This window comes from Stegodyphus dumicola, chromosome 4 (assembly GCF_044657685.1).
Source record: "Stegodyphus dumicola isolate Sdum_Otavi_A_Nest chromosome 4, ASM4465768v1".
NCBI classification, from domain to species: domain Eukaryota; kingdom Metazoa; phylum Arthropoda; class Arachnida; order Araneae; family Eresidae; genus Stegodyphus; species Stegodyphus dumicola.
Window position 1 is genome coordinate 250,562,139 of NC_140771.1, and position 26,370 is coordinate 250,588,508.

Genomic DNA, 26,370 nt, shown 5'->3' on the forward strand with positions numbered 1-26,370 from the left:
CTCTTGATTTGCTTTGGAAACATGGTATGCCCTGAATAAGAACAGGGAGCTTACTCAAACTATGTTCAAGACTTGGGTATAACAGACGACACAAGCAGGAAGGGTATACGAAACCCTTTATTTTCAATACTTTACAGGCACTTTTGAACTTCGGGATACAGAGACCAACCACTTGTGGTCTGAACGTAAGAATATAAAACTACTAACTAAAAGCTAACTTTGAATTAGTATACAAATGCCTAGCACTAAGACTGGCCTTTATTTAAAAGGGTACGTATGTAGTACGCCGAGGTGCTGAAACTACAATACGTTTGCAAATATCAAGAGGGCTAAATCTCAGGCCTTAACCCAGCGGAAGGCGCACCAAAAAAAGTTACTAGAACGGGCGCGTGGGGTATCACATACCCCAATATTTAAAATACAATAAAAATAGTATTATTTAGTTTTAAAACTGTTTTTTTTTTTGTTCTCGTGTATTATAAATAAGTGAATAATAATTGGGTTTCAAAAAATTAATTTCCGAAATAATCTTAGAGTTAAAATTAAGATAAATGAAAATAATAAACATCATGCCTCTAAGTTTCATTGCATCTCTAATACACCATGCTTTTTTTTCTTTCTTCACACTTTGAACGAATACATTCACGTGTTCTTGGCACAGAATGTTTTCACATTTTAAACATTGCATCAACGTTCTTCTGTCCATGGCGCGAGGGCAAAAACTTTAACACATCTTTCATACTTAGTTGTGTCTTATTTCATGTATTCGTTTTAATTCTTCGTCGAAACTTCTGCTTTTGTTTTACATGCAGTACCTCAATTTCTTGGAAAAGTATTAATCTCTGATCTGTGTTCAATACTTTTTTTCATTAATTGTAATGCTAAGTCCTTCAAAAACAGACTTCTGTTTCTGGTTGGTGGATTAGCAGTTGAATGTAATATAATTCAAGCATTTATTACAGCAACATTCAGTGCAGGAAAGAAAATTACCATTGGCCACCTTCTCGTTATTCTGGCAATTGAATAATTGGCTGACATTTCATCCCCCATATCCACTGCTCCTTTAGTCATATTATTAATATATATAATTCCTAACGTTTTATTTTCTCCAATAGTATCATCTATAGTATGATCGTTATATAATGTTATAATGATTGTTATATAAAGCATAAGAACAGTTTTTCCTTTTTTAGGAACATCAGGAATTAATTTTTTATCTTTTTCGAAACCAAAACATTGTAGAAAATATTCTTAGTTTCATCTTCAGTTTCCGAAATGCAATCTTCATCGCTTTCAAATATTTCTAAAAATCTCGCATGCGTTGCATCTCCAATTAATAGGGAGTCATTCTTTTTACCATAATGCAGTTAGAAATTTTTAAGAATTTAATGTCAAGTACTTTAAAATCACTTGCGAGTAGAAATATTTACTGTTACACTCTAGAAATAAATTTCTGAACTAAATATTCAGTCAGAAAAACACTTACACGGACAGGCGCGTGGGGTGTGTCATACCCCAGTTCCAACAAAATACCAATAAATCTTTTTCTGAAACACACAGGCAAAGAAAAAGCGGTTCTGAAAGTCAACCACAACTAGAAACTCAGCTACTGAAAGCGGCACAGAATTTCAGTTTCACAAGTTAGGAATATTCCACTTTTATGTAAGTTTTGGGTATAATACACCCCACGCGCCTTCCCGCGGGTTAAAGGCAACCAGCAACCGAGTGAAAACTCGTAAAACTGCAGTGGCAAGGGGCTTGCTTCCTAAATCTCCTTCTCTCTCCTTTAACTCTTGGCAAAAAGCCACAACTTAAATACTTGGGCGTTAGCAAGACAATTTGCATAAAGAAGTTAAAGCATTCTGCCCGGAAGTAGAAAATAAGAAGTGTTAGTACAATTTTAAAATAAAATAAACGTTAGTAAAACTTAGGATCCTTACACTATGACTTTTGGTACATGGTGACTATACAGTTTATCTTATCGAATAAAAATTACATTACCCATGTACGTTCCAGGAATTTAAGAATTTGAGTAGGTTCCATCGGAATACAAAAGTTAGAACCATTCGCAATTATGAATTTTCTTTTGTAGAATTAGCATAGCGTGTAAAGGAAAGCTTAGCAGAGAATAACAAACTAATTAAGCATTCGACATCAATCATGTTCGAAGCGTAGTTTGTAAAAGGAAGCCGGCGAGAACAAGGTCAAGAACAAAAAAGATTAAATCTCAGGAACCGGTGACAGAACGTCGCTGTCAGAAAATGTTTTCTTACAATTTCTTTTTTTTTTTTTTTTTTTTTTCTGTTCTTTTATTTGTAGCGACACTGCTGTGTTTTTAGAGCCATTTTTTTTTTCTTTTGTTTAGTTGCTGTCGTTCGAATGTTATTCTTTCTTTATCATTATTATTCGTTTTAATCCCACGTTACATTCTAGACAAGGTTAGCGATCAAAAAAATGTGTTTTTAACACCTCGTGACAACTTTTACGTCACTTGCGGTGACAGTTCATTAAGATGACGGAGTAGCCAGCTTTCTCCTTTGAAAATTGTTCTTGATGAATGAAAGTAAGGACAACCTTGGAAGATAAAAATCTTTAAAGGAAAGCTACAGGGGTTGGACAAAAATATGGAAACACCTTTAAAAAAACATGTTTCTTTGCTTAATATAGTGTAGGAAACCCGTTGGCATCCAAAACAGCTTGCAGTCTTCTCGGAATGGATAAATACAGTTCCTGTATGTTTGTCAAGGGAATATTATACCATTCTTCTTGCAAAACGGTGGCAAGTTCAGATAATGATGTTGGCGGTGGATAACGAGAACTCACTTTCCGTTCCAATGTAGACCACAAAGGTTCGATAGTATTCAGGTCTGGTGACTGTGGTGGCCAGGGGAGATGGGACAACTCATCCTCGTGCTCAGAAAACCAGTCCTGGACAATGTGAGCTGTGTGAACAGGGGCTTTGTCGTCTTGGAAGACACCATCACCATCGGGGAACAAAGTTTGAACTTGATCGGCCAAAATATTCACATAAGTCTTGGCAGTCATGTGCCCTGACACAGGTATCATGGGGCTAGCAGAGAACCACGATATGGCTGCCCAAACCATAACAGAACCCTCGCACTTGGCAACAAGCAGTCTGTATTATAGGCTTGAGATGGCGTTCTCCAGACGTAAACTCGGCCAGAAGTGGGAAACAATGTGAAAGAAGACTCGTCAGACCATATTACTCGCTTCCATTGCTCCATAGTCCAGGCTTTATGACTTAAACACCACCTTTTCCTGTTACGGGCATTAGCATCGCTGATGAGTGGCTTCTCGATTGCAGCACGGCCAGCAATTCCCTGTTTATGAAGCTCCCTTCTAATTGTTTTGGTACTCACAGGGTTCGGTAACACAACATTCATTTCAGCAGTAACTTTTGCAGCTGTGGTCTTCTTATTTTTCGTCACAATTGCCCTTAATGATCGTCTGTCACGATCACTCGGGACCCACTTTCGTCCGCGCTGTGATTTAGCCGATGATGTTTTTCCGCTTTTCAAATATTTGGAATAAATCTTCGAATACAGTACTTCTTGAAGCACTAAACACCTCGGCTCCCTTGCTTACGGAAGCACCTACCATACGTGCTCCAACAATTTACCCACGTTCGAAGTCTGTTAACTCTGACATAATGCGATGACAACCTCACATAACAGTACTCCGACAACAACTGAACTGTTTAGCACATTTACGAAGTTGTATAGGTGGCGTCAGTAGTCAAAAACGCCAGCGCCACCTACATTTTTCATTAAAATCAATCTTTCTTTTCAAACATGCACAAACAAACACAAGGTGTTTCCATATTTTTGTCCATCCACTGTATGTTTCACTCAATTCTGAATTTACTCATTTCTCTCTTGCTCTGAAGTTATTCCACCCCTCGAAATGCATTTTTGGCCTTTCTTAACAACTTAACAAGCATTTCTTGTTTTATTCATAGACCCAATCCATTTTAACTATCTGTTCTTTTTCACTCTAGCTGTTATTATGTCCTAATTGCTAACAACCGGAATTTAATACCTATGGCAATTAGGTTTTATGCATGGATATTATTCATTTTTAGCCCAAAGGGAAAAATTGCCCAGAAGGGCTATTGGATTTCGTATTGGCAGGTTGGGTCGTCAACTATAAAACACCATTTCACTTTTCAAATCATTGGCACTAACTATTAGAGCTGTACATTATATTTAAAGAAATTAAATAATGAAGGATCTACATGAACGTATGTATGTTTCCTGCACTGTGAAAACACAACGGTGCCCAGAGACATCCAATTTTGAATAACGTAGTCCTCCACTTGAATATGGGCATCTAGAAGCCCTAATTTGGAATTTGTTTTATTATCTATTTCGTATTTTGGAAAACTTTAACGAATTTTTGATTAACAAACTCAACAATTTCAAAGGGAGCAACGACAAAAGTGTAAGGGAGGGGGTAAACATTTTTATCTCCAGCGCACGAGAGTGTGTATCAGAAATTCTAATGATACGCTCTTTTTAAATATTTTATGATATTGCTTTTGAACTGAATTTTATGGTTTAAGTGCGAAGAACACGATATTTAATAAATAAAGGTAACATACAAAACGTTAAAAAAAGGCGCCTTTTGGGCGTAATATAAAATCTGAAAACTTATATTTTTTACTTCCCTGTACTGTGGTGTATTTAATTATGGCAAAGCACACTAGGGCTATCTGCCTAAGGGAAGGGATGCCTTTCGTGGAGGACTTTCTAAGGGAAACTGGCTCGTATACACGTTACACATGGGGAAAACCACGAAAACGCCCATGCAGCCAGCCCGTTCGCGGGATTCGAACCTCGGACCGAACTACCAGTGTTCAGCGTCTTTACCGCTCGGCCGCTGGTGGGCCCACTTCCCTGTACGAAGTAGAAAGGAAGTATTGTAATCGCGAAAAAGCTTCAGGCAGCATATTTCAACGAAAATATCCACTATGACCGCTTTCCAATGCAATTTAACGATGTTTTGGCTTGATATCTGTACGTAAGGTCAGAATAAAAGACTCTTTTCCTCCAAAAAAACTAAAAAACTGCTTTAAAATGAATTCTGAAGAGAATTTCTCGTGACGTCTGTACGAACGTATGTACGTACGTATCTCGCATAACTCAAAATCGAGTAGCCTCAGAACGTTGAAATTTTGTATATAGGACTACTATAACATGTAGATGTGCACCTCGTATTTTGGTTTCAATTGGCAGCGCCAAAGGTATATAAATATATTTATAAATATATCTACTCTGTTACCGGGATCAGTGATCTCAGTTTCTTTACTTTTATATGTTTGTAAATTGTACATTTTTTGCTTTAAAAATGATTGAATTATCTTGTTTTTACCTTCGGGTTAAGGGTTTTATGCCTTTAGTAAATCTGTATGCAATATTTTTAGAATTATCAACAATTTAAAAGTTGTTTAAGTGCCGCTAAACCTCTATTGATGGCGGCCATTGCTTGTTTACATTTGAAACAGCTGAGTAGTGAATTTGTTGCCAATCTAGAGAAACGTAGCTTCGTAACAACAAAGATAAACGCCTTCATTTATTATTTCGATTTAAATAATGCTTAATCCTTTCTTTAATTTTTTCGAGGAAATAAGTGTTTAAGATTTACTTAATTTTTAATAATTAGTAATTTTTAGTAGAGATATTTTGAGTTTTTATGTATTTTTGCCTTTTCGCGAAGTGAGAACTGAATTAATTGAATGAGAAATACTCAATCGTCTGTGAAAAACTGTTTCTTTTTTGTTTTGTTTGCTTACTTTCTTTTATACATCGTTCTAGCTTTATTATAGTACTTGAATAGAGCATGTGGCAACGATTAGATAATTCTTTAAATGATACATATTTTGTGCATTCTGAGTTATAATATGAACGAAATATAATACAGTTAAGTGAACCTAGCGCCAGAGTATCGCTATGGTAAACAAATACTAGAGTGAATTTTAAAGAATGCACTTATTCTATTGTATTTTATGCGCTGTTGGCGAAGTAGATATAATTAAATCCAATAAGTTTAAACAAAATGCAAGAAAAATGCGTATAATTTAATATTCGGTACAAGGAAGTCATGTGGTGTACACATCAGATTTTTTATATTTAAAGCCCAGAAAGGCTGTAACTCTCGAAACGGCATTTTGCGTCGAATCACTAAAAGCGTTATATCACTTTTCAAATTGTTGCCATCAGTTGCAGAATTAGCATAGCGTGGATTGTAATTTTGTACAATTTAAAGAAATTAAATAATGAAGAATCTGCATGAATGTATATATGTTTCCCGCATTGTGAATAAACGAAATAACGAGCCGTGAAATTTTGAATAACATAGTCCTCCAGCCAAATACGAGCACCTGGAAGCCTAAGTTTGGATTTGTTTTATTTGATGTATTTTATATTTTGTAAAACATTAAAAAATTCATTAATTTCAAAGCGAGCAGTGGCAACACTGTAGGGAATAAAAATCTTTTATCTCCAGCGTGCGGGACTGTCTATCGGAAATTCTAAAGACAGCCTATTTTTAAATATTTTTAGACCAAAGGGATATTAGCCCAGATGCTCAAAAAACGTGTATGAAAAAAAAAAAAAAAAAAAAAAAAAAAAAAAAAAAAAAAAAGCCTCTTTGGGAGTAATATTAAATCTAAAAGTTTACAAATTTTTAATTAATTAATTAATTTATAAGGTATTTCTCCCCCTTTCATAGCGTGCCTTCGTGGTGTAGTGGTTCTGCACGCTGGGCCGGTATTCCAAAGGTTCCGCGGTTCGATTCCCGGCGAAGGCGGTTGCTAATTTTTCATCTCTTCGGCTTCCAAAAATCCTAATGTCTCTACAGTGGCGCCCGAACTAAAAGGGTGTTTGATGATAATTCTCTGCATCCAGATTTGGCGATTGGGTCCCCTAAAAACCCCAGTCGCTCTTTAAAAGGGGGAGTATATAAGGTATTTCTCCCACCCTTCTTAGCATACCTTCGTGGTGTAGTCGTTCTGCAAGCTGGGCCGGTATTCCAGAAGTTCCGTGGTTCGATTCCCGGCATAGGCGGGTGCTAATTTTTCATCTCTCCGTCTTCCAAAAAATCCTAATGTCTCTACAAATTAACTTTTTCATATTCTCAGTTATACTCGCTGAGTTATAATATTGCACACATTTTTCCCCTCTACTGATTAGAACTAGTGGCATTCTGTCAATAACTTTAATTTTTAGAAAAAGCAAACGTGTTAAGTAATGAGATGATGAGATGTGCTTCTTTGAGCATGTTAAAATTCTTGGGAATGGTTTCAACATATTTCACACATAACTTAAATGTTTACAATGGAATCTTTATGCCTATCTCCATAATATGATAGCATGGACTGACACTGTTCGTTAGAACGATCTTCTTTCTTCTTCCTTTTTTATGACAGGTAAGCTAACTGTCTTTTAATAAACAAGTTAATCTTATTCCTTTTCCTTCGCGCGTGACTGCGCATTGCCACAGCTGTGGTTGTTCCAACGCATGGTTGAATTTAGCTCCATTTCTGAATTTACGACATTTTATAAGATTAATTTATCCGAGAATAAAAGAAAAGACTTAAATCTAAAAAATCGTATTTGCTGGGAAGATTTACTTGACGGCAAGGGCATATTAAAAAGAAAAGTCTGATTAAAAAAAACGCATTAGAAAAATAAAATCGTAAAGCTTTCAGATCTTACATTACGACCAAAGTGGCATTTTTTTTAACGTTTTGTGTGTTACCTTTATTTGTTAAATATCATGTTCTTCGCATTTAAACCATAAAACTCAGTTCAACAGCAATATCGCAAAATAATTTTGAAATGAACGTACCTTTAGGATTTCCGATACACAGTCTCGCGCGCTAGGGATAAAAATGTTTCTCCCCTCCCCCCGTACAGTGTTGTCAAGGCTCGCTTTGAAATCGTTGAGTTGGTTAATCAAAAATTCGTTAAAGTTTTACAAAATATGAAATCATTAATAAAATGAATTCCAAATTCCAAATTCCAAATTAGGTTTTCCAGATCCTCATATTTGGTAGAGGATTACGAAAAGAAGCGTTTTTTCGAGGTTTTAATTAATATCTTGGCTATTTAAAATCGTACGAAGTTTGGGAATGGTCGAAATAGCTCCTACGAATTTTTGGAATCAGAGGTACCTCTCTCGAAGATCAACTCCCCGCCGTTACGCATGAGATAAAGCCACAAACAAACAGACGTTCACGAATTTTGCTAGTATAGAATTTTTATTAAATTATTTTAAATTTCCTCTCAACCAACTTTGATTTTATTCTCAAGAATGTAATAAATTTATGTAAAGCATTATTTTTTAATACTCTTAACACGTAGTTAAGAAAGAACACCTTTCGAATAATTTATTAATCCGATTATTTTTATGCATTTTTTTAAAGATTTTTACTTTGCTAAAACTTGCATAACCTTGATTCTTCAATAAATGTTTTTACGTTTTTAGTTGTTTGAATCCTTAAAACAATAATGCAAAAAGAACACAATCAAATCTCGCATCAATGCGGAATAGAAAGCTCTCTCTAAAAGAGATTAAAGTCAAACCATTTACATAGCAGATAACCTGGTCTCTGAGACTTAGACGTTTTATGAAGATCCGATTCTTGATAAGGGAGGTATGGGAGAGGAAAAAGAAATCGGTCTCCTTTCAAAAGCATTTCCTCCAGCACGATTGAAAGTTGCTTGAATGGAATGTATTCTCCTTCGCGTGTTCCGGTTGCGGGTTCCACCTCATAGATTATTGATGAAAAGGTTCCCCGTTATTTGCATTTTATTTTTAGCAGAATGTCAACCTGGACAAAAGTCTTCCTATTTTTCTTAACTCTGAGGATGTTGTCTTAATACTGTTAAAAAAAGCTGAATAAAAGCTGTCAAACTGCTTTAAAGAACTACTTAAAGTTTCAGTATGAATAACTAATAAAGCTGATATCAAAATTTGAGTTTAACTGGACTTGTTTAATCAAATAGTTAGATCTTCGATCCCCAACTGTCCGATTTGTTACCTATTTATTGTAAGACTTTTATTTATTTTTTTTTTCGAATGTTGAGTGTATTTTTATATATAATTTTACTACATGCCATAACTGACCAAAAATAGTTTGATAAAGTTCTATATTTATTAGTATTTTTATAAATATTTATAGCTTAATTAATATATATTAATTACTTTGTGTTGTTGCGCGACCCCAACCTGCACGCAACAATAGTAGTGACTGCTATGAACTAGAAAGTACACAAACTCTTAAGAAGGGTTTAACTCCCTTTTTATTCCACTTTAGAAGTTACAGATGCGTGCACTTGACGCTCACACACTACGCCGACCCGGCGGTAAAATAAAAATAAAAAACTAAAAATGAATAATAACAAGTTACTACCTACGAGGCTCTCTAAACGTAACTAACCTAACCGCGTTCTAAGATACAGCTGATATTTCAGCAAACTTTCTGAATATTAAGTTGAAAGATTCAACTATCTGCCGAGGCAAGCACACAGGCCGAAACGCGCGATTCTTCAATTTCTACCTAGCAACCTTCACGCTCGTGAAGCAAGAAAGCACACCTACAAACTCGTTTCCCTTCTATTTAACTCAAATTACTTCTGCTTAAAAATCTGAATACTTTGCGCGTTCTACTAAAATTTACATACTCTGGCATTGGCAATTCCAGGGGAAAGTAAGGCTTGACAGGAAAGATAGTTTAAACTTAAACTAAATGTTAGTTAAAATAAATATAAACCCTACAACTTTTATAGCTAATTTGTCGTGATTAACAATAAATATGTTATTTATACTTTTATAATTAAACCTATTTAAAATATCATAAATAACAGAATCGGATTTAATGAATTAAAAAAAAAACGCATGCGCAATTTTTTATTGCATTTGAGAGTAATGAAAAGTATTCAGTTTTAGAACTAACATTTGTTAAAATACTTAGATTAAATAGGAAAGAAAAGGACGATGCAGCTTAATTTTTCATATTTCAAGTATGTGGAGTTTAAGGCTATATTTCTTATATATTCATGACAAAAGTAAAAATATTTGAAACCCGAAATAATTTTAATGTAAGCGTAGCAGGAGTTTCATCTTAGAATAACCGTAATTCGAATTATGGCCGACAACTAAATCACTATTTCTTTTCATTTTTTAAAAATTTTCCTTACAAATATCTTTCCATATCTTTACTTCTTTGTACGAAGTAAAGGAAGTATTTAATAGCGAAAAATTTCAGGTATCATCTTTCAACGAAAATATTCATTTCGATCGCTCCCGTATCCATTTAAATGATGCTTTTTCCCGACATTTTATACGTACGGACAAAATAAAAGGCGTTTTGTCCCAAAACAGATTGTAAAATGGATTTAAAGTTGACTCTGAAGAGATTTTTTCATAACGGTTGTACGTATATATCTCACATGACTGAAAAACGACTAGTTTCAGAAAGATGAAATTTTGTACATGGGACTGCTATAACACGTAGTCATGCACCTCCCTTTGGTTGCTATTTTGCACCTCCCTTTTTGGTTGCAGTCAGCCACATCAAAAGTATATATACCCCCCTATATTACCCGTCTGAGTGCTTTTATCCTTATATGTTAGTAAATTGCGCAGTTTTTCCTTTAAAAGTGATTGAATTATTCTGTTCTTAAGTTCCGGTTAATTTTTTTATGCCTATAGTTAATCTGCATACAGTGGTTGTAGAATTATCAACAATTTATAAGTTGTCCAATTTTCACTAACTTTATGACGCTGCCATTTGTTTACATTTGAAACTCTTAGTAGAATAGTGAATTAAGTCAGTTTGTGCACCAACTTCGGTGTCTTTTTGCCGAGTTGGATCAAAAGCAAAAGTTTTGTTCACCGAAACGAGTGTCTTCTTGCCCGCTGGCCGAATGGCTTGTTTTTGCGTAGAAACTCGAATTTTAATTGTAAGAATTGTTCCTATTAACTGTTTTAACTGTGTTTGTTGTTTTATGTTTTCTGTATTTCATAATTTTTAATGTTTTAATGTTTTGAGGTTTTATACATTTTTGCTTTGCCACGAAGGGAGATTTGAATTAATTGAATGAGAAATCTATCTGTAATGAAATTCGAGAAAGTAAGTGTAAATGAAATGCAGCAGAAAATGTGTATAATTTAATAGGTCGTGCAAGGAAGTCATGTGATGTCCACATCACATTTCCTCCCCCCCCCCCGTGTTTGCAACTGCACCTCTAAATTGTACTTCCTAAATCAAACATATCTTGCGAATAATGCTTCGAGGAATTTAGTAGTGTATTTAACAAGTGTACGAGAACACATAACTGGGTGTCAGAAAAGAATTGTAAGGTTTTTGCCCCTTTCTTCACGCGTGCTTTTGTGATGTAACTAGAAAGGACGTCTGGCTAGCATCGGAAGGTTCAGAGTTAGAATCCTGGCGTATTTTTCACATCGCCTTCTCTGAAACAGAACCCGAATGACTCTACAGAGTAAATATAATTTAAAAATAATGCAAAGATTATCGATTATCTCGCAATATTTGCTTAAAATTTGAAGATCAGTGTAACAGAGCAATTCTTTGACATGGAAGGAGACGAATTTCAGTGGCGACCTCTTACGTTGTAAAAGCTATCGAAAAAAAAATTCTTTTTGTGCCAAATCGTACTTTTAATTTAATAATCCGTGTAATTTATCTGAAAGTAATTTTTAGTTTTTCTGAGAAAGAAGTTATATTATTGGGGATAATGATATGAATATATAGGTTTTTATCTGCAGATAACTCGCCCGTAAATACACACAGACTTTAACAGGTAACAGTTTCATACATATATCTAAAAAAATAATACTTTAAAATAATTTAAAAGCTTTCAGATTTTATATTAACGCCCAGAGGGGCGTTTTTTAATGTTTCGTGTGTTACCTTTGTTTATTAAATATCAGGTTCTTAGCACTTAAACCATAAAATTCAGTTCAACAGAAATATCTCAAAATATTTACAAGAGCTTTAGAATTTCCGATACAAAGTTTCACGTGCGCTGGGGATAAAAAAAAACTTTTATTTTCCGTACAGTGTTGCCATCTCTCGCTTCGAAATTGTTGCGTTTCAGTCAAAAACTCATAAATGTGTAATAGGTAATAAATCAAATTCGGTCTTCCAGATGCCCATCTTCTAGTGGAGACGTATGCTATTCAAAATCGGATGGCTTTAGGTACCATTGTTTTATCACAATGCGAGAAACATACATAAATTTATGAAGATTCTTCATTATTTCATTTCTTTAAATATAATACAAGGCTCTAATATTTGGTGGCAACAATTTAAAAGTGTTTCGCCGTTTATGCTGAATCAACGCAAAATGCGAAGACGAAATTAATAGCCTTTCTGGGCTAATAAAGGAAAGGTTATAAGGTATTTCTTTCACTTCCCTAGCGTGCCTTCGTGGTGTAATGGTAGCACGCTGGGCCGGTATTGCAGAAGTCCGTGGTTCGATTCCCGACGAAGGCGGTTGCATATTTTTCATCTTTTCTGCTTCCAATTAACCTAATGACGCTACAAGGTCGCTTTAATTATTGCTTTTACAGCAACTAAGAATGTTACAATTTAGACTGTACGAAAATATTTCAGATTTTTTAAGTTTAATTTACATCTAAGAATGCATTGTTTTTAATAGAAATCCGCGAATAGAAATGATGATTTGAAACGTAATAACAAAATATAATGAAGTTTTTCCCCTCCATTTTCTTGTTTTTTCGTGGTGTAATGGTAGCACGCTGGGCCGGTATTGCAGAAGTCCGTGGTTCGATTCCCGGCGAAGGCGGTTGCATATTTTTCATCTTTTCTGCTTCCAATTAACATAATGACTCTAGAAGGTCGCTTTAATTATTGCTTTTACAGCAACTAAGAATGTTACAATTTAGACTGTACGAAAATATTTCAGACTTTTTAAGTTTAATTTACGTCTAAGAATGCATTGTTTTTAATAGAAATCCGCGAATAGAAATGATGATTTGAAACGCAATAACAAAATATAATGAAGTTTTCCCCCTCCATTTTTTTTTGTATAATTCAGTTATTATACGTCAAACCATAAATCACAAAAAATTATTTTTATGGAGAATATAAAAAGGGAATTTTATTTTCATGACATATTTAATGTTAAAATAGCCCTCATTACATTTATTAACTTTTAAGTTGTAGAGTTCCTCACTTTGGAATTCTAAGTTAATGTTGGAAGTGAAGAATCTAAGAACTGATAAGCGAATAATCGCTTGAGTTCGGTGACAAGAAACAACAAGATAGAAGGGTAACTAAGCCTTTATTAATGAAGACACAATACGTCGTTAACGACCCTAATTCCAATCCATCTTTTCCTTTGGTCTTTAAAGAAATTTTGTTTTAGTTCTGGTTTCACCAACAGATGGCGTCACTTGCTTATTCTTGTCCAAGCTTTCTTTTCTTATCTAATCATTATTTCCTATCTTGTTCATTTGCAGTTTAGCAGCTGAGGATGGCGGTTCGGTAAAACCATTGAAACTAGTCCTGTGAAATTTGAAAATATAACGCTGATTTTTGTTGTTTGACTTCTGAATTAGTATGTCTTTCATATTAAGACATAATTAATATGAAAGACATACTTATTTTATTTGTAGAAATATTAAAACCATGGTTTTGACAGCTTTTTTTTTTTTTTTTTTTTTAAATTGAATAAGAGTATTTCTCTTTGGACAGAGCAAAAATATAGCCTTCGATCCACTGCTTATTTTTCGGCTTTTTAAAGAAAAGAATATTTTTAACGCTTCAGACGATAACTAAACCTTATTCAAATTGGATGGCAGTCACGTTCGCATTTTAAAATTAGTAATTAAATTCAAGGAGAAAATGAAAATCGTTACAAAAATGTGTAAACAACCTCTGTATAATTAAAAAATATTACAAATCTAAGAGGAAAAAAAATTTTGATTTGTCGACCGCATGCTTTTGTTTGCTGTTTTATATTTATAAATAAAAAAAGGAAAAAAAAAAAAGAAGTTTGTCCTATTTTTAGCCCAGAAGGGCGCTATTAATTTCAATATTAATTTCAATTAAGGTTCAAATCGAGTTGGCCCTTAAATTTTTTTACTACGAAGCTTAGCAAGGGCCTGAGTACGGCCGAGCGTAATAACAGCTTTGAGAGAGAGAGTGGCCAAAAAGTCAGACGCGCGTAAATCAGAAACTCTGATTCTCTCTCTGACTCAGTAAGTAACTTCGTGGTTAAATATTCCTCATTAAATATTCAGCAAGATTCCAAAACTACGTTCTAGCCGGAAGTAGTAAGTTGAAGTTAAGAATTTCACAGGAAAGGAACTTAAAACTTAATTGTTAATAAAATTAACATAATCCTTACAAAGTATTAAAATTAACTCAAAATGTCATTATTTTGGACAGGATACTCGTGGCCAGGTACTAGAACGTTGGAGCATGCCTACCAGAGAAGAAGAACCTCTTATTTTGCAACAGTTTCTGAGGTTTGGTGAGACGAAGCCCATCGCACAACAGCTACTGCTTCAAGAAAGCACAGAGCGAATGGAGCAAGCCATTCAAGGGTCTAGAGAATATTCTGATTCTGATATCAAGCGCTTCATTCAAAGGACGAGCCGGCTGATGCCTATCGTTCCTCCTGCCATCGCATCCCAGCCACCCCTAGCACTCACTCCGACCACTTCTGCTGGAATTTCAAGTGTACCATCATTGCCGAGCCGGACCAGTAAACCAGCTTCGAGTGTCAGGTGAGATTCATTTTATTTCGTCTGGAAGATTTATGTACTAAGAGTAGCTAAAATTCTTATGTTAGAATGATTCTTATATATAAGCGATAAGCGACGGAGGAGGTGCGCACCATCCCTATATGGTTTAATTGGTTTAGCGCCACTTCCACCATTATCTAGAATCTGGTCGAGGGAGCACATGGGAGCCTCGCATGAGGCACCCAGACCCAGCGCCTGATTCACCCGGTTGGCAGTCATGCTGACCAAATGTTACCGGGGAGTACTCTCATCCAAAGTGCCCGGGCCTAACGTTTGTTGAAATTCAAAAATAAATGCTGTACATGACCATACAGGGACAGTACGCCATATGCAGTGGTATATATACTTCTCAGTTTGCATTATTCATTAGATAATAACATTATGCATTAGAACATTACTTATACATTCACATTATGCGTTAGAACATAGTTACATTATGCATTAAATTACATTATACATTAGATTTAGGATATTTACATTGTGCATTAGAACATTACGTATACAGTCACCTTAAACATTAGAACATTACATGTGCCTTCACAGTATGCGTTGGAACGTTATTATAGTATGTGGTAGATTACATTATGCATTAGATTTAGGATATTTACATTATGCATTAGAACATTACATATACATTCACCTTATACGTTAGAACATTACATATGCATTCACATTATGCATTGGGACATTATTACAGTATACGTTAGATCACATTTTGCATTAGATTTAGGATATTTACATTATACATTAGAATATTACATGTACATTCACATTATGAGATAAACATTACATGTGCATTCACATTATGCGTTAGAACATAGTTACATTATGCATTAAATTACATTATACATTAGATTTAGGATATTTACATTGTGCATTAGAACATATACAGTCACCTTAAACATTAGAACATTATATGTGCCTTCACAGTATGCGTTGGAACGTTATTATAGTATGTGGTAGATTACATTATGCATTAGATTTAGGATATTTACATTATGCATTAGAACATTACATATACATTCGCAATATGCGATAGAATATTACATGTGCATTAACATTATACGTTGGGACATTATTACAGTATGCGTTAGATTACATTATGCATTAGATTTAGGATATTTACATTATGCATTAGAACATTACATATACATTCACCATATACATTAGAACATTACAAATGCATTCACATTATGCATCGGGACATTATTGCAGTATGCGTTAGATTATGCATTAGAACATTATATATACATTCACATTATGCGATAGAATATTACATGTGCATTCACATTATACGTTGGGACATTATTACAGTATGCATTAGATTACATTATGCATTAGATTTAGGATATTTACATTATGCATTAGAACATTACATATACATTCACCTTATACGTTAGAACATTACAAATGCATTCACATTATGCATCGGGACATTATTGCAGTATGCGTTAGATTATGCATTAGAACATTATATATACATTCACATTATGCGATAGAATATTACATGTGCATTCACATTATACGTTGGGACATTATTACAGTATGCGTTAGATTACATTATGCATTAGATTTAGGATATTTACATTATGCATTAGAACATTACATATACATTCACCTTATACGTTAGAACATTACATATGCATTCACACTGTGCATTGGGACATTATTACAGTATACGTTAGATCACATTTTGCATTAGATTTAGGATATTTATATTATACATTAGAATATTACATGTACATTCACATTATGAGATAAACATTACATGTGCATTCACATTATGCATTAGAACATAGTTACATTATGCATTAAATTACATTATATATTAGATTTAGGATATTTACATTGTGCATTAGAACATTACGTATACAGTCACCTTATACGTTAGAACATTACATGTGCATTCACAGTATGTGTTGGGACGTTATTATAGTATGCGATAGATTACATTATGCATTAGATTTAGGATATTTACATTATGCATTAGAACATTACATATACATTCGTATTATGTGACAGAATATTACATGTGCATTCACATTATACGTTGGGACATTATTACAGTATGCGTTAAATTACATTATGCATTAGATTTAGGATTTTTTACATTGTGCATTAGAACATTACATATAGTACATTCACCTTATGCGTTAGAACATTACATGTGCATTCACAGTTTGCATTGGGACATTATTACAGTATACGTTGGGACATTATTACAGTATATGTTAGATCACATTATGCATTAGATTTAGGATATTTACTTTAGATTTAGGATATTTACATTATGCATTAGTATTACATGTACATTCACATTATGCATAAATATTACATGTGCATTCACATTATGCATTGGGACATTATTGCAGTATGCGTTAGATTATGCATTATACCATTATATATACATTCACATTATGTGTTGAAACATTAGTACATTATGCATAGATAAACTGAACTGTAGTTTTTCAGTACATTATGCATAGGTAAACTGAACTGTAGTTTTTCAGTACATTATGCATAGGTAAACTGAACTGTAGTTTTTCAGTACATTATGCATAGGTAAACTGAACTGTAGTTTTTCAGTACATTATGAATAGGTAAACTGAATTGTAGTTTTTCAGTACATTATGCATAGGTAAACTGAACTAGTTTTTCAGTACATTATGCATAGATAAACTGAACTGTTTTTCAGTACATTATGCATAGATAAACTGAACTGTAGTTTTTCAGTACATTATGCATAGATAAACTGAACTGTAGTTTTTCAGTTTGTAAACGTCAAGTTTGCATCGAGTACCTCACAGGATTGAAACTTCGAGCGCAATAAAATCAGTTCTCAGAAATTTCCGTGGCATAATTGTTAGACAGGGGCTTGTTTAATATCATTCGATAGAGCAGAAATGAAGGTATGTTATGCGTTGTTGAAGGGATTCCCTTCTTCCTCACCTCTATCCTGGCATCGTTAGTTGGTTAACCACGAAAATCGAGGCTGAAGTGAAATTAAAATGGCCATAGCTTTCAGACACTCGGTTTCGTATGATGATTGTAGGCATAAATTGTCTAAAAAATCTTTAAGTTATTGTAGTCAATGGAATAAAATATTGAATATATCATAATTTTGAGAATTGTTAAGAACTTTGAGGGGGAAAAAGTGGCAAAATACTGCGACGCTTCCGAAAGTACAAGCAAAAATTAAGGAAAATAAAACAGCTTAATATCTTTGACCATGAAGAATCCAGAGTACTAGGTCTTACCGGAATCCAAAATAAATACCTGCTGTCAACCAGTGTTAATGCGGCTGCCTTTGCTCTAGGTTTACAAGATGAAAATAGTGGAACGGTAAAAAAAGGGGTGCTATAGAAGAATGAGCTGGAGGACTTAACAATCGGTACTCATATAAGTGTTTTCTCAAGAACTTCTTTGCATGCTTGCGAAATGGGCGATCGATTTTAATTGAGACTTAAAAGTCATAGACGATAACTCATTTAGCCATGCTCCTCAGTGTATTAGCTTATCCCATCACGGATGATTCCTGTAAAATGTACTACCACTAGGTAAACTCGAAGCAGATTCCAGTCTTTGCCGAAACGATTGGATTTCGGTATATGCCGAAGCAGCTTAATGTGAGCCTTATTTATACCATTTTCTATAAAAGTTTCATTTCAATTAAATTATCATTTATGCTAATTAAGCCACTCCAGAACAAAGAATATTATTAGCTCGCACAGAGAGTCGTCTCATTTCTCTTCCGGTAGCCGCCGAAGTTTCTTGGCGTTAAGAGAAAGCCCATCATTTTTTGTCATCGCTAGTTGTACATAAATCTCTTTAACAGATAGGTATGAGAAATGGGAAATTGGCCTTACTTTCGTTTTTTTTTTCTGCTTAATATAGAGATTATGCAAGGCAAATCATTGTGAACTTCATAAAATTCAGCTTGGACTGTATTCTGTATTTAAAGTTCTGGGCGATATATGTACAAACCTACTATTCACTAGAAAATTTTCTGACTCACTGGAAGGATTTTTGAACAGACTTGACTGTATATACTGTATATTATTATGTACATCATTTCCAACTCATGTATACTGCAGTGTTCTCTGGTGCTTTATAATATATATTGGTGGTTTATAATACTAACTGTGGTGGTTTATAATACTAACTATTTATTGTCAATGTGAATTTTACTTTCCGGTGAGGACTACTTGAATGTCGGTCCCCATTTGGGGCTCATGGCAGATTCCATCTATATTCCAATTATAATCCAATTTCTAGTCTCTATATCAATCTAGACACCCAGAAATAAATGTCAATTGAGAGAAACAAAATTTGGCAGTTAATGGGTTAATAATAAAGAGACATTTTTCATAAATATGTTTAATTGATTTCTTCCGATTCATAAACAAACATTTAAATAAAAATTAGCGACTTTTCCCCCTTTTTGGAACACATTCTAGTTTAAATTGTAAATTACCACAAATGATTACCCCATCACAGTTTTAACTTAAAATGAAACTATTGAGCCCACATACTTTATCTATTTAACTAATACTTCTGATAGTCATAGAAACATTGTATAACTATACAATTTTCATTTAACACGTAACATTGCCTTGCATCAAAGAATAATTAAAATATATTTCATATACAACTAAACATATTGTTCCTTGATTTAAAGTATAAAACAATACGCCTAACAAATATTTATTTCGAAGTCAAACGACCAAAATCAGCGTTAAATTTGCAAATTTTCACAGGAGTAGTTTCTATGATTTTTACCGAAGCACCATCCTCAGCTTCTAAAGCCCATCTCATTCATTTGCACTTTGACAGCTGAGGCTCATTGTCCGGTAAAAACCATCAGATCTAGTCCTGTGAAAATTTGCAAATATAATGCTGATTTAAGTTGTTTGACTTACAAAAATAAACATTGTTCCTTGTTCAAAAAAGGGCTATGCATATAACTTCAAATGCTGCAATTACAGCCCATTTTGGAATTATTTTCGCCAAATATGGAAGTATTATAACATGCCATGTATCCATATGACTATACAATTATGAAACTCTTAAATGCTTATTTGATCGCTTATGCAACGTTATATTGTTATTTGAACAATATAACGTTGCATAAGTTAATGCGAAAGAAAAGAAATAATCCAGCTTGTTAATAATTAATAATCTTAAATCGTTATTGAATTCATAGACAATAATCTTAAATCTACATGAATTTACCTTGAATTCCAAGTTGTAAAAAGCACAATTCTTGATTCATGTTTTTCATGAAGTGTAATAGTGCATCCATTATTAATTTTACTCTACTCTTAGTTTAAAAAGCTTTTTGCACTTTTTTATGCTTGTATAGAAGATATTTACATCGTACACATACTGATTTCAATATTATTCTCATTACAGTTCCACGACATCCCTCTCTCCAGTTACAAGATCACCCATCAATAGTCCTTTATCATCATCTCCACTGAACAAGCTCCAAAATATGCAACCTTATGACTACAGGAGGGAAAGAAACAACAGTCCAGACACACGTGACGCTCCGTTACTTCATTTCCCCCATCAGAATCCTACACCTCTCCCCTCTCCAACCACCACATCATCAACTACTGCCCCTGCTACCACAGCTCTCACGTCAGGTTTCTTCTCTCATTCTACGACGACTCTAAGTGAATCATATGCAACATCCAATAATTCCTCTTTACTCGGTGGTATGACATCTGACTTTAGCGCCACAGATGAGGGATCAGAAAATGATTCTGAAGCCATAAATCTATCTCAGCATCCACATTCCCATCATCATAATGTTTCTGTGATGGGACACAGTCATTTAGACTCTATTTATGCCGCTAAGAAGGTGAGGCATTTGAGAAAATCTGCAAATCCAATGAAACGACGTTGGAATCCTCTCATGTTGAGTGGGCTGACCACAAACCCGGCCACGGGTAAAAAACGTGTTCAGTGTCATGTATGCCTGAAGACCTTTTGTGATAAAGGAGCTCTCAAGATACATTTCAGCGCTGTTCATCTTCGCGAAATGCACAAATGTACAGTTGATGGGTGTAATATGATGTTTAGTTCTCGACGAAGCCGTAACAGACACAGTGCCAACCCAAATCCTAAGCTTCATACCCCAAATTTGAGGAGGAAACTTTCTCACCATGATGGTCGAAGTTCCTTGCCCTTTCCTCTCATTCCTCCATCTACTATCATGAACTTCAGCAACACTGTAAACGCGAATGGCAACATACTGCCTCTTCACCCAGCCCTGCCCCAAGAGCGAGATAGAGAAGAAAGGCTGTCTGAAAACGCACCAGAGAACATGGTGAAAGGTGAAGTAAATGTACCTTCCAGTACTATTGACGAAACGTCTCCCGAAGGTGGAAATTTACCTCAGTCTTCATCAGTGATTTCCCAGCATCGCAAGTCAACACTTAACTCTAACGATGAAGCTCTTTCTTTGACGAAGAAACCAAGACTGGAACTTAATGGTGATATTAGCAACGATGGTGACGAAGGAATTGATCTAACGATGAAAGAAGATCAAAATGGAAATTCTTCTGTCAATAACAAAGGCGTAAGAAAGAGAAAAAGTTTCAACCCAACAAAATGCGCAGTTACCAGTGATGACGATTTACAATATGTTTCTACTGATGATAGTAGCAGTGATACATTCGTTGATGATAACGGAATGTTGTCAAAGTCTGACGACTTCAGTTCTGATATACTTGAAGATGATTCAAAAGATGATGAATTAGATAAGGATTCCAACCCATTACCCGTGACATCCTCTTATTTGCCTACATCAATGCCAGTGCAAATGCCAGTTCTGCAACCTAATATCCCAGCTCATTCATCATCTAAAACAGATGAAAAGTCCGATGTAAGGTCGTCTTGCATTACTTCGTTTTCTGGATCTAACTTTAATTCTGAAAGATTGTCTGTTAAAGAAAATGAAATTAGTTCTCTAGATCTGTCTTCAAAGCAAAAAGAACCAATTATTAAGCATAATCATGAGAGTGAAGAAGTTTTAGAGAGTCCTCTTCGCCATTTAGAGACCTTATCATTAGGTGCATTTACCGGGCTTCTTAATCATACCAAATCCACGTTTTCTCAACACATTGCATCCACGACTGGCATATCCTATCATGCCCCTGGCCTCGGTTTGGCTTCAGTCCCTTCTTCAAATATACACGAAATACCTAGAGAAAGAAGATCACTTATTCCTTCTTCAGAATCCCAACCTATTCCTATGCCAATGCCTAGTACTGGAATAGGTATTTCAACTAATGACTCTGATCCAGACGGCCAGATGTCTATGCTACCTGTATATAGAGACGCATCTATGATTGGCGCTGTAGATGTACCAGTAGACAAAGAAAATCCTCGGCGATGCATAGCATGTGGCAAAATATTTCAAAACCATTTCGGCGTTAAAACACATTACCAAAATGTGCATCTGAAGCTTATGCATAAATGCACTGTGGAAGGTTGTAATGCAGCATTCCCTTCCAAACGCAGCAGAGATAGGCATAGCGCAAATCTGAATTTACACCGAAAACTTTTATCTACAACTGCAGACAAAGGGCACTTCTTCGATAAGAGCTCAATCTTTCCTTATCCTCATTCTGGAGCTGGACTAAGAGACGACTATTTTAGATTTTACGATCCTCAAAATTTGCCACTGAATTTTGCGGAACTATATCACGGTCGATTCGCGGAAGGATTTTTGCCTACTACCCCGTTTGGGAATCCATTAGGTCCAGCTGGACCACTTGGCGTCATGCCTCCCTTTCATCCTGCATTCATGGTGCCCCCGACCTCAACGTCTGGTTCTTCTCTGCACGAAGGTGGTACGAGAATTTCCGATGGTCGTGAGGACACGCCTATCAGCTCAATAAGTTCTACTCCTAGCCCTAGGCCTAAATCTTCTTCTCCTTCTTCCATATCTCCAGAGAAAGACGAAACAAGTAGAACAAATAGGAGACCTTTGACGCTGGACTCGCAGTTGGAGCCTGATTCAGATGGACGGTTTTCTTGTAAATTTTGTCAAAGACTATTCGTAGATTCGGCTCATCTCAGAGATCATTACGAAGGTACTCATCTCCCCAGTCTTCTACCGTGCCCCACCGATGACTGTCCTAAAGTGTTTCTGTCAGCTGCAGATAGAGATAATCATTGTGAGGTTGAAGACCATCATCATCACAGAGCCAAAAGAGATAAAACTTCTTCTACATCCTGAGATGTAATTTAAATGCTGTTTTGTCTGCCCTCCGACCTCATAGGAATCGCAATTTACCTATGTATCAGTGCCAATACTCGAGTCCTTTCTGGTAGAGTTCCCCAGTTCCCAACACGACTCATCTTCTGCCAATCAGACTGCGGTTATGTTCATTACTGAAATATAACGAAGGCGTAAAACTTCATTGCCTCATCATTATTCGAAAGAATTCTTCTATGGAATGTAAAAAGGGATATTCTCCGATTCGTTTGTAACGTTATTTGAATACGGCACGTATCATACGTGTTTGTCATTGCTTTTCATGAAAATTATAGATGACGATTTTAGAACTTCGTCCGTGTAATTGGAATAATTATTCCAATTTACTCATGCGTTTTAAGTTATGTGATGATACTTACGGATTTGTATCTGCATACGATGCAGCGACTTGGTTTTGATAAGTGAGCTATTATGAGATGATGCGTCTAAATATGGTGAACATTTCTGTCAAAACTAGAACTCTTGGTAGCTATGACTGATTTGCATCTTTGTAAGTATTTTGGTGTACCAAAAAAAGACCGAAAGCAATTCGTGAAAAATCAATGAACCAGAAATGTTTCTCATTGTTATTTCTCGAACTTGTTGAAGAATTTCAAATTTCTGGTATGCAAATAAGTATGAAATTGTATAATATACATACTTCCTGACATTCCCTTGTCAAGTTCCTCGCCCAAAGAGTGTTCATGTTTCTTTACTTGGTGTAATTAAAATTAGAAGGTGGTGAAATAAAAATTTCATTCTTCATCACTGTCATTTTATGTGTTTCTAAAACTGTTTTTCTTTACATAAATACATTTTACACACCCTTCTTGATGATGTACCACTACGAACAAAAAAAGTGACAGTTCTATATCACTCGTTCTACTGGGAAAAAAATTGGCATGTCATTTCAGAAAAAGTCCGATTTGGTGTCAAAATACCTATACAGTAAGACATTAACGCTGTTTCGTTTAGCGCTGTTTCGGTTTAGCGCTCTTTTATTTCAACCCGGGGATTCCACGAAATCGCTCGCAGCATACGGGGATTCCCCGAAATATTATGCAGCGATAGGTTTCAAATACATATCCGAAAGAGTGTACTTGTATTTCTTGTTTGGTGCGGTATTGTACAGACATATTTTGAAGGGGTAAATGTGGAAGATGTCGAAGAAATAATTCAAGAAGCAGCGGCTAGTCTTTCTAATGATGAGCTCAAGGAATTAACTGAACAAGAAGAAAACAAAAATGTTGACAGCAGTGATTCAGAAGAAGAGCAAAAAGAACTTTCGATGGCGTTTGTAAAAAGGAGTTTCTCTACCATAACTGAAATAATGGATCAATTCATTGAAAATGATCCGAATTTTGACAGGAGCTCAAAAGTAAGGCGTGGTGTTAGAGATGCTCTATCCGTTTATGAAGAACTTTTAAGAGAACAACGCAAAAGAAAAAGGCAAACAACATTAGATGCTTTTGTCACAAAAAGGCAGAACACTGAAAACGCGGAAGGCTAACTAAATATGACTGACTGAGAATTTTATTTGTTTTTTTTTTAAGAATATTCGTTTTGTTATTTATATTTTGTTTTTATTTTTGCAAGAAATAATAATGCGGTATTAATTTGGGCTTTAAGAATGGTTAATGTTTGGTTTTATTTTTATTAAACATACTTTTTAAATTTAATACCTAACCAATTTCCTAGCCATCTTCCCCTAACCCCAATATTTACATGTAAAGATAGCCTCGTTTAGCGCTGTTTCGCATTACGCTCTACTTTGATGGAACGTATCCCCCGCGTTAAGCGGGGTTTTACTGTATTAGAACAACGCTATATATAAATCTAATACATATTTTAAGTTGCGCTTTCGGGACATGAAAAACGCAAATTGAATTTCTTCAATCGGCCCAGTAGAACAGAAAATATAGAACTGTCTTTTTTTTTTTTTTTTTTTTTTTTTTTTTCTCCACACAGTGTACAAGCAGGTTCAATGAAATTTAAACCTTGTTGAGGACGTAGACGGTCTACACAGTGCAACATACGCATCGAAATGAGATAAATTTATCACTTTATATATAAAAGTATAATTAAAATATATATGCGCAGTATGAATTACATAATTAGAAATGTGAAGAATGTTATATATAAAAATAATTTTATTTCTCTTTCATGTATTTAAAATACATACTTTTTGACAAAGTGAAGAAGAAAACAATTCCACCACTTTATCATAAAGCATGCATTTTAAATATATGAAAGAAATTTGTTATTTTATAAATACGTTTTTTATATTAATTCCGTAATACTTCTGTAAATTACATTTCCAATCAAACATTTGTTTCGGCAAAAAAAAAAAAAAAAAAAAAAAATCAGGAATTATCTCAGCGATGTTCGAACTCAGAATCTGAAGAACATAGTAGAACTTAGTATTTTGGAATCTGCTGGGAGTGATCAACAAGCGGAAAGTCTAAAAACCGTATTTTGTAGGAAATCAGAAATTCGAATAAATGGAATCAGGGGATAGACTAGGCTCTTGTTTTTCAAACTTCTTAGAACATAAGAATATAACAATGCAAAAGCCCTTAAAAGATAATTTAGCAGATTTAGCGGTACTTTTCCGTTTTGCCGGTGCAACCTATAAAGTCGCTAGCAATGGTACAACCGATGCCAAACGAAATATTCTCGCTAGTAACCTTTTACTTTAACTTTTACATTTTCAATACAAGTCCCAGCCGTTTCTAATCAGTTTGATTGTTTCTTTCAATACTGGCATACAATTACATATAATTTTTACCAGATAGTTCAATTTTATGCCCTAAGGCCATTCGCGGGCGGTAATTAAGTCAATTAGGATGTAATCACACCGCTCACCCGATGGCGAAAATATAGAAAACGCAAAGTCAAGGGTTAAATTCATCCATTCTAATGAGAATACTTTGTGAGGTTCCTTTAATTAGATTAACCAGTTATTTTATATTTTGGATCCGTACTGTCACTTTTCCCTTTCCGTTTCCCCGCAAAATTATAATTTAGTTCGCGTGTATTTAAAGTGAGGTTTTGAGATTATAAAACAGAATATCCTACCCCCGTGGCCACATTATTAGGTTGCTAGTATAAAGATAAGAGTTCTTGTCTTCGCCCTTTCATTAAAATTGCCTATAGTTCAATTCCATGCCAGTGAAATTCTGAACCAACTTCGTGTTAAATGACTCTATGTACCCAAAGGTTGCAATTTAACAATTTAACAATCTATGTAGACTATTCTATAGAATGCCTAGGAAATG

At 34.8% G+C, this 26,370-nt stretch overlaps 1 protein-coding gene across 4 annotated transcripts in view; it reads left to right on the forward strand.

Moving 5' to 3' along the window:
- LOC118204141 (zinc finger protein basonuclin-2-like) overlaps positions 1 to 23,860 on the forward strand; it is a 577,484-nt gene extending 553,624 nt beyond the window's left edge. For all 4 annotated transcript variants that reach the window (XM_085816213.1, XM_085816212.1, XM_085816211.1 and 1 more), the window contains 2 exons: positions 14,465 to 14,805; positions 20,236 to 23,860. In XM_085816213.1, the coding sequence (XP_085672339.1) occupies positions 14,465 to 14,805; positions 20,236 to 23,074 (3,180 nt within the window). In that variant the 3' untranslated portion in view covers positions 23,075 to 23,860. The remainder of the gene's footprint in view (positions 1 to 14,464; positions 14,806 to 20,235) is intronic.
- Positions 23,861 to 26,370: the final 2,510 nt, after the last annotated feature.